This window comes from Bidens hawaiensis, unplaced genomic scaffold (genome assembly GCF_021521415.1).
Source record: "Bidens hawaiensis isolate Kalapana, Puna unplaced genomic scaffold, B.hawaiensis_p1.1 tig00075167_1, whole genome shotgun sequence".
Lineage (NCBI taxonomy): Eukaryota > Viridiplantae > Streptophyta > Magnoliopsida > Asterales > Asteraceae > Bidens > Bidens hawaiensis.
The window spans coordinates 12,387-28,364 of record NW_027503043.1 but is presented as its reverse complement, the minus strand read 5'-3'; the positions used below and the strand labels follow the sequence as shown (position 1 = coordinate 28,364).

The window sequence follows — 15,978 nt, the reverse complement described above, 5'->3', positions numbered from 1 at the left end:
TCATCAAAAACAAATCCTAAATAGATATCCAGCAAAATCAGAATACCTAGTCGTGGCACCAAGCTTCAATTTTACTATATAATAATAATAATAATAATAATAATAATAATAATAAACAAAACGATGGAAATTTCAAGCCTCATCCCTACTACTACTACTACTACTACTACTACTACTACTACTAATAACTAGTTTGTTACCCGGTGCGTTGCGTCGGGCAGTTCTGTTGGTCGGGCGTCGTTTTCATAAGTTGGCACGAATTCGGTTGGTATCGGCTATGTTCTTTACGGTACCAAAACTAAACCCAAAAAATAGTTCCTCAAAATAACGTATTTAAAACAAATTAAAAAACTAAACATCACACCACCTTACTTTTTCGTTGCTTGATTTTGTATAAAATATATTTAAAAACAAAAAAAAATACAAAAAAAAATGTCTTAAGAAAGGTTTGAACTCGGTACATGCAAGTTACAACAATCTAGCAACACCACCACACCAACTTACCTTTTTGTTACTTTTACTACTTTCAAAGGAATAAATAGTGAAACTTATTTCAAAATATTTAAAAAAAAAAAAAAAAAAACTTAGTGACTGCCACATGACAGCCACTGTAGCTATAGGTTTCTCTTTTTAATAATAATAATAATAATAATAATAATAATAATAATAATAATAATAATAATAATAATATGGTAGCAATCTCTCTTTCTTCCCGTTATCTTCATCAACAAATACATCTAAAATTTGAAAATTTCAAGCCTCGTCCCTAAACCTCAAATCGATCTTACGATAACACTCCATAACACCGCCGAATCATCGCCCATAAGGAACTGAAGATTCTGAATCAGGGGAGTGTCGTATTCATCTATCCAGGTAATCAAACTGACGCCAGCCGGGAACTGTTGTATATGTTCCTTATATGTTTAAGGTATTCGATTCTAACTCAGAACACGAACACTAGAAACTTGATTAGTTGAATAACCATATATGAATTTTAATCTGATCCTCTAGTGATGTACCAATATTATAACCTGAATTTATTGCGTAAGAATGAAGATACCAAATTATAGCCTATGTTTAGTATTCTGGCTTTAAATTGTAACATCCGTATTTTGAGAATTAATAAATAATGAAAAGTTTTATTATTATCGGTGTGTCGTTAGTTTGGTTGTGTGCGTGTTTGTATTTGGATAAGATTGGAATAGAGGTGGATGGTGGGGCCCATGGCTCTCTATATAAGGCCATTCCCCATCCTTTCACCATTTTTTTACACAACACACACACTAGAAAACACACACTTTCTCTCTAGCAATTCAGATTCGGATCCAAGCAAAAGGAAGGAAGAATCTTGGGTGTAAACACCTTAAAACAACAAGAAACACCACCAAGCTCCACGGATCTGTCCAGATCCGAACCCGAGACCAACAAAAGGTGAGTTTTGGTTTTAAAGGTTAAGTTTTAGGTCGGATTCGACATGCAAACCAATAGAAGGATAGATCGGGGTATATGATGGAAGAAAAACATGAACTTGATAAGTTATAACCCCACGAGAATGTTATATGGTAAAAATGTGATGTTAGGGCCTTATAAAACGCAAGTATACAAAGTTGGTACAACCCAAAACCCTTAAAAAGGGTAAAATCGGGTCCTAAGGAAGAGTCACGAAGTAAAATGGCCATTAAATGGTAAAAACGAAGGAAAAGAAGAATTTCGCATCGCATAATCCATGCGAAGCGAAAAAGGCTATTTCGCATCGCACGACCATGCGAAGCGAAAAAGGTAATTTCTGTTGGTGCATGTTTTGTAACAGATGATCCTTTGTGTTTGTTAGAATTGAGAGCAACGGCCAAAGGGGAGACTGTTGGTGCATTTTGTGGCCGTCGCTATGCAATTCTGACCAGCGGATCGCCACAGGCGAAGTTAGCACAACTTCGCCTTAGGCGAAGTTAGAACAACTTCGCCAACGGCGAAGTTGTAACAACTTCTGCCTTAGGCGAAGTTATCACAACTTCGCCTAGGCGAAGTTATGCACAACTTCGCCTACTGAAGCCCAGGCCCGTGAATGTTATCTATATATACATGTGTCATGTTTAGTTTTAGGGATCAAGTAATCAAGTAATCCAGTAATTCGTATTGTGTTATAGTTCAGTTAGAGAGAGCAAGAAAGTGAGAGTCGTGTAAGACGACCCGAGGTAGAGCTCACCTCGGGTCAGTCGTGTTTCTGTTTATGTTACGGTATGTAACGTGATTATTTTATATATGAATCTGCAGATTTGATTATCCATTCTTTTATTTGTTTGTGTATTTGATCGTGTACGTGTTTGTGTTCTTCGTCTATACACCAATAAACGAGTCTAGGAGGATTCCGCACTCCTAGACCTCGTGCGGATCTCGTATCGATCAGCACCGGGACTAACAAGTGGTATCAGAGCCTTAGGCTCTTACGCTATGGTTCGAGATCTGCGTTTTGGTGTTTCTGGCACGTTTCTGTGCGTTTCTGGCCGAACAGTTCTTCAGGCGAAGTTAGTGTTCATCAGGCGAAGTTGCCGTCACTGTTCGTAGGGTTTCAGCGAAGATATAAGATCTGGCGAAGTTATGGACAGGCGAAGTTAGCAGCCAGGCGAAGTTATAGCCAGGCGAAGTTATAGCCAGGCGAAGTTACGAACAGGCGAAGTTGACTTTGGGCGAAGTTGACTTCTCGGCGAAGTTAAAAAAAAAAAAAAAAAAAAAAAAAAAAAAAAAAAAAAAAAAAAGTCTGGAACGCCCGCTTACACGAAAATTTGCCCAAGCCATTTTTATCAGTCGGGAAGTCTTCTGAAAAAGTTTGGCAAAAATAAATTTTTTCGGCAAAATTTCCGGGAAATTTTCGGTTAATTTTCGGGTCTGTGATGAAGATTTTTCTGGACATCCTATACAAGTTGATTACTTTCCAGAAAAAATTTGGTGACAGTGAAATTTTCACTGACTTTGGAGTTTTCGTCTATATGGCCAGGTGTACACGATTATTGTGAGACCAAAGATGTGGTTCCGTCAACGAGTGATCTTGTTATCTTTTGGTCTTACGTGTGAACAAATACGTGTCAACTCTGGATTTGGAGTTGATGTTCTGAATGGGATATTGTTTGGTACTGGATATTGACACAGATTCGGGTGTTTGTGGGCAATGAAATTGTTGTTGTTCGTGGTGACCAACCGAAGAAAGTCAAATTAAACTGAAGGTTTTCGTCATTACTGGATTGCGGTCAGAGCATATTATTTATGTTATTTTCAAGGCGTTCGAGAATTGGATCCTGAAACGTGATGCTTATTGATTAGAGTGAAGATTCTGGAACAAGTTGGATTTAACCGGGAATTAAAGCGTTTATGTTCCGGATCGTTATCCCTGGTGATTGAAGATGCTTCGGATTAATTAATGGTCGTGTGTTTGATTCTGTCAAGGTGGTTTTGTGATGATATTGATCACTTAATGTTGAGTAGTTGAAGATTAAACCTTATCGTATGCCGACGAGTTGGTGAAGTTGTGGAGGAAGCCCAACTTCATGTGTTGGTGAAGTCAGATGGACTCACGTGATTGATTGAGATGATCTATTGGCACGAGGATGCATGCATTTCAAAGACCTCAATCGTTATAGTCGGAGAAGCTTACACTGAAGGGGAGATCTGATATGGAAGACGCTGGGTGATTGGTAGATTTGTGAAGCTACAGGACGGATTCAGACACGGCTGGTTGACTGCAAACAGGGATCATCAGTTAAGGGGGAGACTGTTGGTGCATGTTTTGTAACAGATGATCCTTTGTGTTTGTTAGAATTGAGAGCAACGGCCAAAGGGGAGACTGTTGGTGCATTTTGTGGCCGTCGCTATGCAATTCTGACCAGCGGATCGCCACAGGCGAAGTTAGCACAACTTCGCCTTAGGCGAAGTTAGAACAACTTCGCCAACGGCGAAGTTGTAACAACTTCTGCCTTAGGCGAAGTTATCACAACTTCGCCTAGGCGAAGTTATGCACAACTTCGCCTACTGAAGCCCAGGCCCGTGAATGTTATCTATATATACATGTGTCATGTTTAGTTTTAGGGATCAAGTAATCAAGTAATCAAGTAATTCGTATTGTGTTATAGTTCAGTTAGAGAGAGCAAGAAAGTGAGAGTCGTGTAAGACGACCCGAGGTAGAGCTCACCTCGGGTCAGTCGTGTTTCTGTTTATGTTACGGTATGTAACGTGATTATTTTATATATGAATCTGCAGATTTGATTATCCATTCTTTTATTTGTTTGTGTATTTGATCGTGTACGTGTTTGTGTTCTTCGTCTATACACCAATAAACGAGTCTAGGAGGATTCCGCACTCCTAGACCTCGTGCGGATCTCGTATCGATCAGCACCGGGACTAACAATTTCGCATCGCACAGTCATGCGAAGCGAAACAATTTCATGCGAAGCGAAACAGTTCTATGCAAAGCGAAACAGTTTCATGCGAAGCGAAACAGTTTCATGCGAAGCGAAAAAGCATGCGAAGCGAAAAAGTCATGCGAAGCGAAATTCCATGCATGCGAAGCGAAATTATTCCATGCGAAATTTTATAAAATTCATTTTCTGATGCATTTTTTGTTAAAGGTCTGTTAATGAAAATTAAATTTTTTTGAGCTGATGCATTTTCTGATGCAGCTCAACCCCAGCCAGGGGCGCTGCCCCTTGGACCCTGCTAGGGGCTGCCGCCCCTAGACCCTGCTACTAGGGGCGCTGCCCCCGGACCTCCGTTAGTTGAGGGTTTCATAAATTTAGATGTAGGAAATAGTGGTAATAGATAATTGACACGCTTAATGTATTGTACAGTTAGCCGTGCTCAACTAAAGAAGGGAATTACCATTAACGGCGAGAGAAATCAACTCCAGGTGAGTTCTAGTCCCATTTCTCTTTGAAATGTTTTCGGGGCTGTGTGCATACTCCTATGTGATAGTTAATACATTTACTGAATTGATAAGTGTATGATACATGTATGACTATGTATTGGATGTTATTACTATATAATGATAGTATGAATGAGCATGTATATATATATATATATTATACACATGATACAGGTAAAATACGCACGTATGATAAATGTATGGTTATTCAAGGCAGTAGAGACCAGACCCTTATAATATCTGTGATGTTAGGACCAGGCCGTTATAATATCTGTGATGATAAGGACCAGACCCTTATAATATTTGTGATGTTAGGGACTAGACCCTTATAATATCTGTGATGATAGGGACCAGACCCTTACAATATCTGTGATGTTTAATATAGAATAGCTTATGGTATACCATAGGGTTTTATGAAAGAAAGTATGTAAGTACGTATGCATGTATATAAGATATATATGAAAGGAGTAATAGAAAATTAAGGTATGAATACGTATCTTCGGACGCGTATGAGTAAGGGTATGAATGTATTGTATGTTAAATGATTAACTAGAACTCACTCAGCGTAGCTGACTTTTAGTATGTACGCAAACAAATAGGTTGAGGTAGCTGGCTTAAGGAGGGACACATGGCATGGACTGAAGAGACTGACATCTATGATGAAGTGTTATGACTGTTTTAATTAATTATTTATGAAAAGACAATTTGTATGTTAAGACAAGAATGAATGTTTTGTAATGTGATGTTTGAAGTTTTTAATCATTCCACGAAGTTTTTAATTTACTCTGATTTTAGAACTATGTTTATGAGTAAATCCAACACCAAAGTAGGGTTAGCGGGAACGGGGCCTTACATAAATTGATCTTAAAATCTACACACATAACATGGAAATATAGCTTGCCCACACTGTATGGGAAACACGAAAGCCTTTCGGTTACATGTTGGAGGTAAATCATGTTGGTTTGACTGCCATCGAAGATTTCTACCTCCATTACACCCATTCGTAAAGATAAAAGGGATTTCGGGCTAAGAAATCGGCACCGCCATCATTAGGACCTCCACCAAAGTTAATTGGTTCGTATGTTGGGATTTATACGAACAGGTGTTTGACATTTCAACCATCTATGAAGTGAACTAAATAACCCAAAGAATAAAGATGCTGATTTTCAGGAAAACCCATAATTGGGTAAAGAAAGGCATTTTTTGGGAGCTTGAACATTGGCCCATGCTGCTAATCCTACACACCTTGATATAATGCATATTGAGAAGAATGTTTTGAGAATCTTTTTCACACAATAATGGATACCTCAAAAACAAAAGATAATATCAAGGCAAGGATGGATCTAGAAGAGTATTGCATTCGACCATCGTTACATACTTGGATGAATAACAATAACAAATATATCAAACCTAAAGCATCATACACCTTAACAAAACCAGAGATATATCTCTGATGTATGTAAGGGGCTGTTTGGCAACATCTGAATCAGTAAGTCTGAACCATTAAGCTGTCTGAATGGATAAGATAATCTGAACCAGTTAGGCATATGAACCAATAAGAGCTGTTTGGTTAGACATCTGAATGACTGTGCAGAATTACTACTTTACCCCTCTGCAGAATTATGTACTGAATGAAATGTATTTGTTTGATCAAAAATCTGAATGACTATACTGAATGACGGATAATTAAAATAAAGAGAATTCAAAACAACATAGAAAATCAAAATTACACAAATCCTTCATAATCCATAAAACACATACTAAAATTCAAATACAAATTTATACTTTGCGTACAATTCAATTTTAACTGATCAAGCTAGTTGATTAGCTATTTGGTCACGCAAATTATTCATATAGTGAATGCCTTGTGAACCCCATTTTATGTCATGAACTGACTCACTATTGTTGTCTCCGCCTTGTTCTTCTGAAAATGCAGTGTCCTCGTTGTACTCCATAAATAACTGATTAAAAATATTTGATTTCCTTATAAAATTATGTATGGCGAAGCAAGCAATCACTATGTCCCTTTATTTTGGAAAAGAAAAAGGAGCCATTCGCTGTAGGATTGGGAATCGGGCCTTCAAAACACCATACGAGCGCTCAATAACATTTCTGAGTTGTGTGTGAGCATGATTGAATTTTTCTTCCTTAGTTAACGCACGTCTTTGTCGAAAATCGGCTAACCAATATCGTGTATTACGGTAAGGAGTCATAAATCCACGAGTATTGGTATATGCAGCATCGCAAAGGTAATATTTATCTGTAACCGTTAGTGTCTGTTGTCAAAACAACAACATGAAAATATATAATATATTTATAATAAAAGTTCATGAATGATTAAAAACCTATTGGAGGGAAAGGAAAGCCGGAAGTCTGGTTAAATGCTACTTCTTTTAAAACCCTTAAATCATGTGCAATGCCTTCCCATCCGGCCCATGCAAAGGTGAATACCATATTAAAGTCACAAATTGCTAAAACATTTTGATAGCATTCACCTTTTCCTCTTCCCCTGTAACGGGTCTGTTGATCAGCAGCAACGACTGCATGTATAAGAGTTCCATCTAATGCACCTATTGCTCCGAGAAATATTTCTTTTAACTTCCTATGTCGTTCTGAAGTATTTGGGGCTTCATTGGTATATGTAGGAACTATAACTTCTCTTGCGAAGTTCATCATTGCATTTAGGACCTCATGGAAACATCTATGAACCGTTTCCGTTGAATGTTGAAACCGTCGCTTAACCACTCGAAAGCGTTCGTTATGTCCTATGACAATAAAAAACATAGCTAACTTTTCTTGAACGCTTATTGTCCGACTACATTGCAACCAATTATTTTGTATAAAATGATTGCACAATAGTACAAATGCATCACGCGAAATACGCATGATCTCATGGCATTGTGTACTTGATCCATGCAACAATTCTTGCGTATATGCATGACCGGTCAATGCCGAATTAAGATCTCTTATCCTTTCATTTCCTCTTAAGGCTAATTGTAGCCAATACCAACAAATTACCATGAAAACTATGATCTCATCGTCCGAATCCATATGTTACCTGTCATAAAAAACATGAATAAAACATATAACATAATTTTCTTTAAAAAACATCCATAAAATTCATAACATAACCTTCAACAAACAAACATCCAAAAGGTTCATAATATAACCTTAAACAAAAAAAATTCAAAATAATCTGTATTTCGCTCCTGCTTTTTTCACCCATGGCTCATAAGCTAGCGGATTAAGAAGTAACCACACCTTCCTAAGATCGGCACTTTCACCAAAAAGTAAAATCGTTGTTTGATATTTTGCATCAAGTACATCCCATCCCATTGACTCTAACTTCGCCATACATGCCTCAATATCATTAGAAGCTTTATGTTTCTCAATAAACACTTTTGCCATCTCGTTAATATGTCCTTAATTTCTATTAGACTTGAATTTACGGATTCCCTGTCCTTTCTTTTCACCCCTTTTTTTTAGGCTGAACGGGTGAGTCGTCATTAACACTTACAGTTGGAGTACCTATTGCAGTTAAATCAACGTCCTCAAGACCATTTGAAGTGTTGTCCAACACTTCCTCAAAAGGATGTGGAAGTGTAGAAGATGGACCCCAACTTTCAAAGCCATTAGATGTAGAGCCCTCAAACAATTGAGTACATAGTTCGGGGTAAGCAAGTGGCACGGTTCTTAAGGCTTCTACATACTTGTTAGACTGTTTGGAAAAAAATATTATAAAATTCTATAAGATTCTTGAAATATATTAAGAACTACTATTCAGAGAGAAAAGATATTATTGTTTAAAAAATACCTTCATCTCTAGTTGCCACTCTTCTTTCGACAAATTAAACATGTTTGTCACGGCATTATAATTATTGCCTTTTTTGTTTTTAAGCTTTTTCCAAGCTGAAAATCTTCCTTTTAGATAGTCATAACGGTTCCTCATTTGTTTTTGTTCCACTATGAAGTTATGTTGCATTTTTAATTTTTCCGAAATATTCTTCCATGACAATGTTTTAAGGTTACCTCCCTCACGCCCATTAATGGTTAACTCGTGAATACATGCTTCAAGAAAAGTTTTCTCCACACCTTCTAGTTTCCAATTAATCCTAACCATTTCTTTGAACAATAAAAGAAAATGAGTTTCCACAAAATCATGTTCAAAGCAAATTAGTTTAACAACTTAGGGGCATGTTCAAAGCAAATTAGTAAAATAGTTCAACAAATTAGGGACATGTTTAAAGCAAATCAACATATAAATAAAATTGTTATATATTAACCCACCGCAAATACAAGAGCACATATTGTTCAGTTATTTATAAACATGGATGCAAATACAAGAGCACAAGATCGATTTACCTCGTAAGAATGGAGCAGCGGTGGTTGGGTTGGGAACGACGGTGGTCTGAGCCGGGAGAAGCGGTGGTGGTGGCTGGGAGAGGCGGTGGTGGTCGGGGCTGGGAGAGGTCGTTCTGAGGTTAGGGCTGAGAACGGCTGCGAGTCTGGGAGAGGTAGTGGTGGTAGGGGTTGGGAGAGACGATGGTGGTGGCTGGAGAAGAGGTGGTGGTGGCTGGAAGGAGAGGTTAGGGTTTGGAGAGGATTTGCTTTCTCACGTGATTTGGGGTAAAAGTGGAAAACAAAGCATCTTTTTCATTCAGCTAAAAAATAAAGCTGGACCATTTAAACCTTAATGGTCCCATTCAGCAACTTTTTTTTGCGAACCAAACACCTATTTAGCTGACCGGTTCAGCAAAAAGTGTCTGAATGGCCCCATTCAGACACAAACAAACAGCCCCTAAATGGTTGAAAAAATTGAAATCCTGATGGATATGCGTTCAATATAAGGGGATGTGTAAACGTTAAAGATGGTACCTTTATCCCTTTAAAAGTCATGATTGTCATGTTTTCATGCAACGGTTGATGCCAATTGTTTTAAGAGGGATGCTTCCAAAACAGATATTTGAACCAATAGTAGAGCTCTGTACATTCTTCCGTGTGATATGCTCAAAGGTTTTACACATTGATGATTTACAAAAGTCGGGAGAAAGTATCGTTGTAATGATATGCAACTTAGAAAAAATCTTTCCGTCTAGATTTTTTTGACTCGATGGAACACGTTGTCATACATTTGACCGACGAAGCTATTCTTGGTGGTCCAGTGCATTTCAGGTGGATGTATCCGTATGAGAGGTAATGGTTTTACTGCCCTGTTTATTATTTTAAGATATTAAATGTTATATAATTACTAACACATTTCAAATTTTTAGGAAGTTGGATTGATTGAAAAGAAAAATTAGAAACAAAGCAAGGGTTGAAGGATCCATTGTAGAGTCATATCTTGTAGATGAACTTGCTAACTATTGCTCATTGCATCTTGACTCGACAATAAAAACAGGGCTGAACCGCGAGCCTCGAAATTTCGCACCTAACATTCCTTGTGTTGTCGAGTGCCGACGTTCGGTTAAGTATATTCAAGTATCCTTCCCAAAGATTATTTGATAAGTATGGAAAGACTAAAGTTCTTAAAGATGATGACAAACACAAGGCTCATACTTACATATTGCTTAATTGTAAAAAGCTTCTTGACCATGTATGGTTATTTGAAGAAGAATTGAGAGTTTCGTTTTCAAATTGTGACCAAGAAACACTTGAAAAAAAGAAAAGGATGGATTTTGCTAATTGACAAAAAGATTATGTAAGAATAACACAATAACAATTTTAATGTAGTTTCATTTTAAACTTGTTAACACGCTTTTATGATGTAGGTTCTGAATAAGGAAACAAGTGCAAACTTGAGAGATATAGCACATGGGCCTCTTAATTATGTTAGATCACACAAAGGCTATTTGATAAATGGCTACAAGTTCCATACACGGACAGCTTACCATGGGCGGGTCACAGAAAATAGTGGCGCGTGTGTGAAAGGGGCTATCTATAACGAAAATGAAAGTGACTATTATGGCCTGCTAGATGAGATCCTAGAGTTGGAATATCATAGCAACTTAAGACCTTGTATAGTTGTTTTGTTCAAATGCACTTGGTTTGACCCCATAAAAGGTGTAAGAGTGAACCCAAAAACCAATACGGTTGATGTTAATTCTAAAGCAATAGGATGTGTTGACGACCAATTTATTTTAGCATCCCAAGCACAACAAATGTATTATACACCATACCCGTCAAAATAAAAAGGATTACAAGATTGGTTGGCTGTTGTCAAGACGACGCCTAGGGAAATTTATGAACTAGCTGAAGATGACAATGCAGTTGGTGATGATAATAACGAAGACGCAGGAGAATTTTTTCAAGAGAATGACAGGTTAGTATGTTCAGCTGCTGAGGAATTGCTCCCTGTTACTCATGTAGAAACAAATGTAATCGAAGAAGTCGGCAATGTCAATGATGAAGATCATGACGAAGGTTATTTTGAAGACATTAATTTAGAAGATGAGGAATTTGAAGACAACATGATTTAGATGATGGCGATGAAGAATTTGAAGACGAAGAAGATTCGTAGTAAAGGTAATTTATAATAGCCATATGTTCATTAAGTTTTATAAACCAATGTTCTTTTTACTTTTTAAAATATATGAATAATTTAAAAAATTACAAGTATATTAGTAAATACAAGCTTAAGTCAATTGGGGTTTGTTTTTAAATGATACGTTTTATTATAACTCGATTTTCGTAAGAACCTATGGTTAGGCGAGTATATAGATATATTTATAAATTGTTTGTTATTTTAAATTTTAACCTTTTTTTAACCAACAATTGTAAGATTAGTCCCGGTCAATGATCTATTGTTAGATTATAGTATTATGCATATTTTTTCTTATACTTTTATATGCTTTTGTTAAATTAACTATATTTTCTTGTTATTTTGGTCATATTAGAATATATCTAGATATTGATGAAACAACTTAAACCAATTAATAGAGCAGATTTTGATATTATAACTGTTGATGACTTTGTGTTAGCAGCTTTGTTTCTGGTAAGTTCTAAATTTATCGTTATTCAAACATCTAAATATGTAAACCAATATACTTGTTTCTTCGTTGTATGCGTTATGGTTTAACAATTTTTTTTTAATATTTCAGGTTTAACAATACGATGGTTCGATTACTTTTAGGGAATATTGGCTTTGGAAATTTGAGAAACAAGGGATTTTTTTTTTATTTACATATTTTTCAAGAATTAAAGTTGGTCTCGTAACTTGTATGATTATTTATGTTGATCTTGTAACTTTAATTTTTTTTCATTTTTATTTGAACCATGCTGAGTTTTTTTAATGTTAATTCCATATTTTTACGTTAAATCTGTATTTGTTGATGTTGACCAATTAGATTGGTCAGATAAAAAATGATTGAGATTATCAGGAGACACTTATGTTTAACAATGCCTAGTTAGGGTCAATTAGCATTAGTAGTTATAAAGTGAACCATGAATACCCCTAGTACAGGGGATGTAAATCAGTATTATATTTATTTTACTTTCAAAGTACTATATTTATTTTACTTTAAAGTAACTAACTTACCGTGTATTTTTTTATTAAAATTAGGAGTGACAAATAGGTTGGGTTGGGTCGAACGGGTCATGGATCGGAACGGGTCATGGGTTGAAACGAGTTAGGGTCAGAACAGGTTAGGTAAGGACGGGTCAATTAAAAAATGGTTGTTTTGGTTTAGGTCGGAATAGGTTTTGTTTTGTCTTTTTTTTTTCGAACGAGGATTATTGTACGATAACTTAGCCATATATATATATATATATATATATATATAACTCAATAATATATTCATAAATAGCAAATGAGCCGAGACTGAGTTTAAAAACTACTCAGGAGCCGAGCTCGAGCTTTAGAAATAAACATCGAAACCAGCTGAGCTCGAGCTTGGTCGACCTCTGGCTTGACTCGGTTTGTTTGCATGCCTAAAGAAGAGGTTCGATAACTTTAGTAGATTAGTGCATTCCTTTTTTTTTATTTATCCTAAAACTAAGTAAATGAATATAACTAGTTTTCAACCTGGCGCGTCGCGCCAGCGCCAGGGTCGTTCGTAATCGATATTGACGAGCACCCAGGGTTTTACTACAATGCTCATGTTTTACCAACATCTAGGTTTTACAGATGTAATGAACAGTAAAACCTAACTTAAATACAAGAACAGTCACAATAAATAAAACACGAGAAATTCACGTTCGAGCTAAATTAACATAAAGAATAACAAATAAATTACCTAGACAATCGACGCTCATTAGATCTAAACATAAGTAGGGGTGCAGACGAGCCGACTACTACGCGAGCTAATCGAGATCGGCTCGTCAAAAAACTCGACCGAGTCGAGCTTAGTATTGCCCGAGCCCGAGTTATAGCCTAAAAGTAAGCTCGTTTAATAAACGAGCCTGAGCCCGAGCTCGAGCCTAAAAGTAAGCTCGTTTAATAAACGAGCCCGAGCTTCACTTATCAAGCTCGAGCCGGCTTGCGAGCCTAAACGAGCCTGTCATTTATATATTTTTTTAGATATATATTTAATAATTATTAATTAATATATATAATTTTATGGAAAAATAAAAACTAAATAATATATACTATTTTATGCATAAAATTATAATATAATTAATAAATAGTAAACGAGTTGAACTCGAGCTTTAAAATCTACTCACGAGCCGAGCTCGAGCTTTGAAAATAAAGCTTAAAACAAGCCGAGCTCAAGCTCTATGTAAGTTACACGAGCTCGAGTTTGTCCCGTTTACACCCCTAAACATAAGCCATATCATTTAAAAGATTAGTGGAAAAGTTCAAAATAAGAAAAAAATAATAATAGTAAAAAGTATATGAATCGAATTGAACACAAGTCAATCATTATTATTCATTAAGTGGCTTATCACACCTCTATAAATGTCAAAAATTCAATAAAACCAAAACCAAAACCAAAACCAAAACCAAAAAAAAAAAAAAAAAAGGAAAACCCTTATCATTTAACAATTAATAACTATAACAATTCTTCCATGGGAACCGTCTGTGGCTTATCTCAATTCTTCCAAACAACTATCACAATTAACAAACCGTCTGTGGCTTATCTCAATCCTTCCTTCCTTCCCTCATTCAGAGAACCCTAATTACCCACCCACGTTCAAGGCTCCACTTCTCCCTCATTCGTTCCTGCTAATTCACTCTATGGAGCACTCCGCATTATTTGTTCCCACCATTTCTACCGTTTATTATAACTTAAATCTCAATCACTCTCTTCTCTCATGGCGATTTTCCACTGATTTGAAAACCAAGAGCAATTTGGTAAAGGTACATATGAATTGTAACTCATCATCTGCATATTTATTTATTTATTTATTTGGAGTCTTGTAATTAGATTTAGTATCTACTATTTTATTTTGTATAAATAATATTGCAATTCTTGTAACTTAATAAAGAAAATCACATTAGCAGGGCCGTCTTAGAGCATGTGCGGGCTAGGCAATCGTGCAAGGCCATTGAGGTACGAGGCTCATAAGTTTTTAATTTCTTTTAATATATTCCATATATTATATGAGTTTTTAGAAAAAATACCTAAAGTGCCCCCTGGTCCAAAATATAAAAGTTTTGTATACGAACCAGTTGATAACTTGTTTGCACTTTAAGCTCAATCTTCAAATAAATTCTCAAATAATCATAACATAATTATCATCAATATCCTGATTTGATGCTTCCAGTTTAAAAAGTAATGAATCTACAACTTTCCGTTTAATAAAAATTATCAAAATATTTATGATTTTTTATTTTTGTTGTAGATATCATGGCTCACAGTTCAGCAGGAGATGGTAGGAGTAGGGGCCGTGGTAGTGGTCAGGATAGTGGTACCGAACGGTTAGCTTTGGATGTGTACATGACACAGTCTCAACATGAGAGTAATGATGATGACGAGTCAACTGTTGGCCGGCGGGGACAGGTTCCCCTATGCCACTACCTGAACCAAGAAATTGGGAGCGGATTTGGTTTATCTATGGACAGTAAGCACATAATATTAATAATTTTTTATACGTATTATGTAATACATGTAATGCAGGCTGTGTTGTATTGTTTTCATTTTATAGTTTCAGTAATCAAAGTAACGCTACCTGGACTATAGGAGAAATTTTGGAGGCTATGCATTTCCAACCTTGGCTGAGTTGGAAAGATGTCTCTACAGAGGATCGAAACAGGATGTTTGAGCGTTTCAAAGTTTGTATTTACAAACATTCGTAAATAAAATTGTCTATACCTTAATAAATGATATAAAGACTACTAAAATGATTTTTTGTAGGGATACTATCAATGGGAAAAGGAGTGGGATGACGAAGTTCACTCTTGCTGGGTGAAGTTTATGAAAAGAAAATTGAAGGATTTGTTGAGTAGGCTTCGGGAGGGTGCTAAGGTTGCTGCATGTATGGCATGTGTAGAATTTGTAGATGATTTCATTGTTCTTATTCCACACAAGCCACAATGGATGGGGGCTAAGATTTAGGAAAAACTAATTGACAAATGAAATACAGACGAGTGGAAGAAAAAGTCTTCTCAGAATATCATAAATAGAGAGAAATCAACAGGGCAAACATACTCTCGGCTCACAAACCTACGTAATGGTTAAACTAAAAGCTGTAAGAGATGTTAATTGTCCTTTTATAATAAACATTGCATGCCAATATTAACCTTCAAATATGAATTTTGTAGGATAAAGAACTTGGGCGACCTGCCACCGTAGATGAAATTTGGATGTAGTCACATGGGAAGAAAGGGACAAGACCTTTAGATAGATTGTCGAGTCGTAGAGGAGGCGAGGGTTTAGGAGATGCCAACATTTTGGATGAGATCGATATGCATAACGATTTTGATTGGGTTGATACCCGAGCAAAGGACTCTCTTGTAAGTTTCTTTACTTATCTAATGTATGTACTTATTAGTTATTTATCTAATATTAAAAAACATTATTTTCTTGGATGTTGTAAATATCGTATCAGAAATATGTCAAGGAGAGGCATGGAGATGATGCTAGCAAACGCCTGTTATTTGATCCAGACTCATGGGTACAAGCTGTTGGGGG

The 15,978-nt window shown here is 36.3% G+C and overlaps 2 protein-coding genes across 2 annotated transcripts; both read right to left on the bottom strand.

The window, feature by feature from the left end:
• Window positions 1–7,246: 7,246 nt before the first annotated feature.
• On the bottom strand, window positions 7,247–7,960 carry LOC143606525 (uncharacterized). The gene has a single exon (XM_077082274.1). The coding sequence runs from the start codon at window positions 7,958–7,960 to the stop codon at window positions 7,247–7,249; it is 714 nt and encodes a 237-aa protein (XP_076938389.1).
• Window positions 7,961–8,378: 418 nt separating this feature from the next.
• Window positions 8,379–9,029, bottom strand: LOC143606524 (uncharacterized). The gene is made up of 2 exons (XM_077082272.1): window positions 8,724–9,029; window positions 8,379–8,627 (listed from the first exon to the last, which is right to left on the bottom strand). Exons 1-2 carry the CDS (start codon window positions 9,027–9,029, stop codon window positions 8,379–8,381), a joined length of 555 nt encoding a protein of 184 aa, XP_076938387.1.
• Window positions 9,030–15,978: the final 6,949 nt, after the last annotated feature.

What these genes read in the sequence shown, in the direction of transcription:
- LOC143606525 (XM_077082274.1), bottom strand. Translation starts at nt 7,960, where the DNA reads ATGGATTCGGACGATGAGATCATAGTTTTCATGGTAATTTGTTGGTAT.
- LOC143606524 (XM_077082272.1), bottom strand. Translation starts at nt 9,029, where the DNA reads ATGGTTAGGATTAATTGGAAACTAGAAGGTGTGGAGAAAACTTTTCTT. An exon ending in AGTGGCAACTAGAGATGAAG is followed by an intron (nt 8,628 to 8,723) that starts GTATTTTTTAAA and finishes TTTTCCAAACAG; the next exon opens with TCTAACAAGTATGTAGAAGC.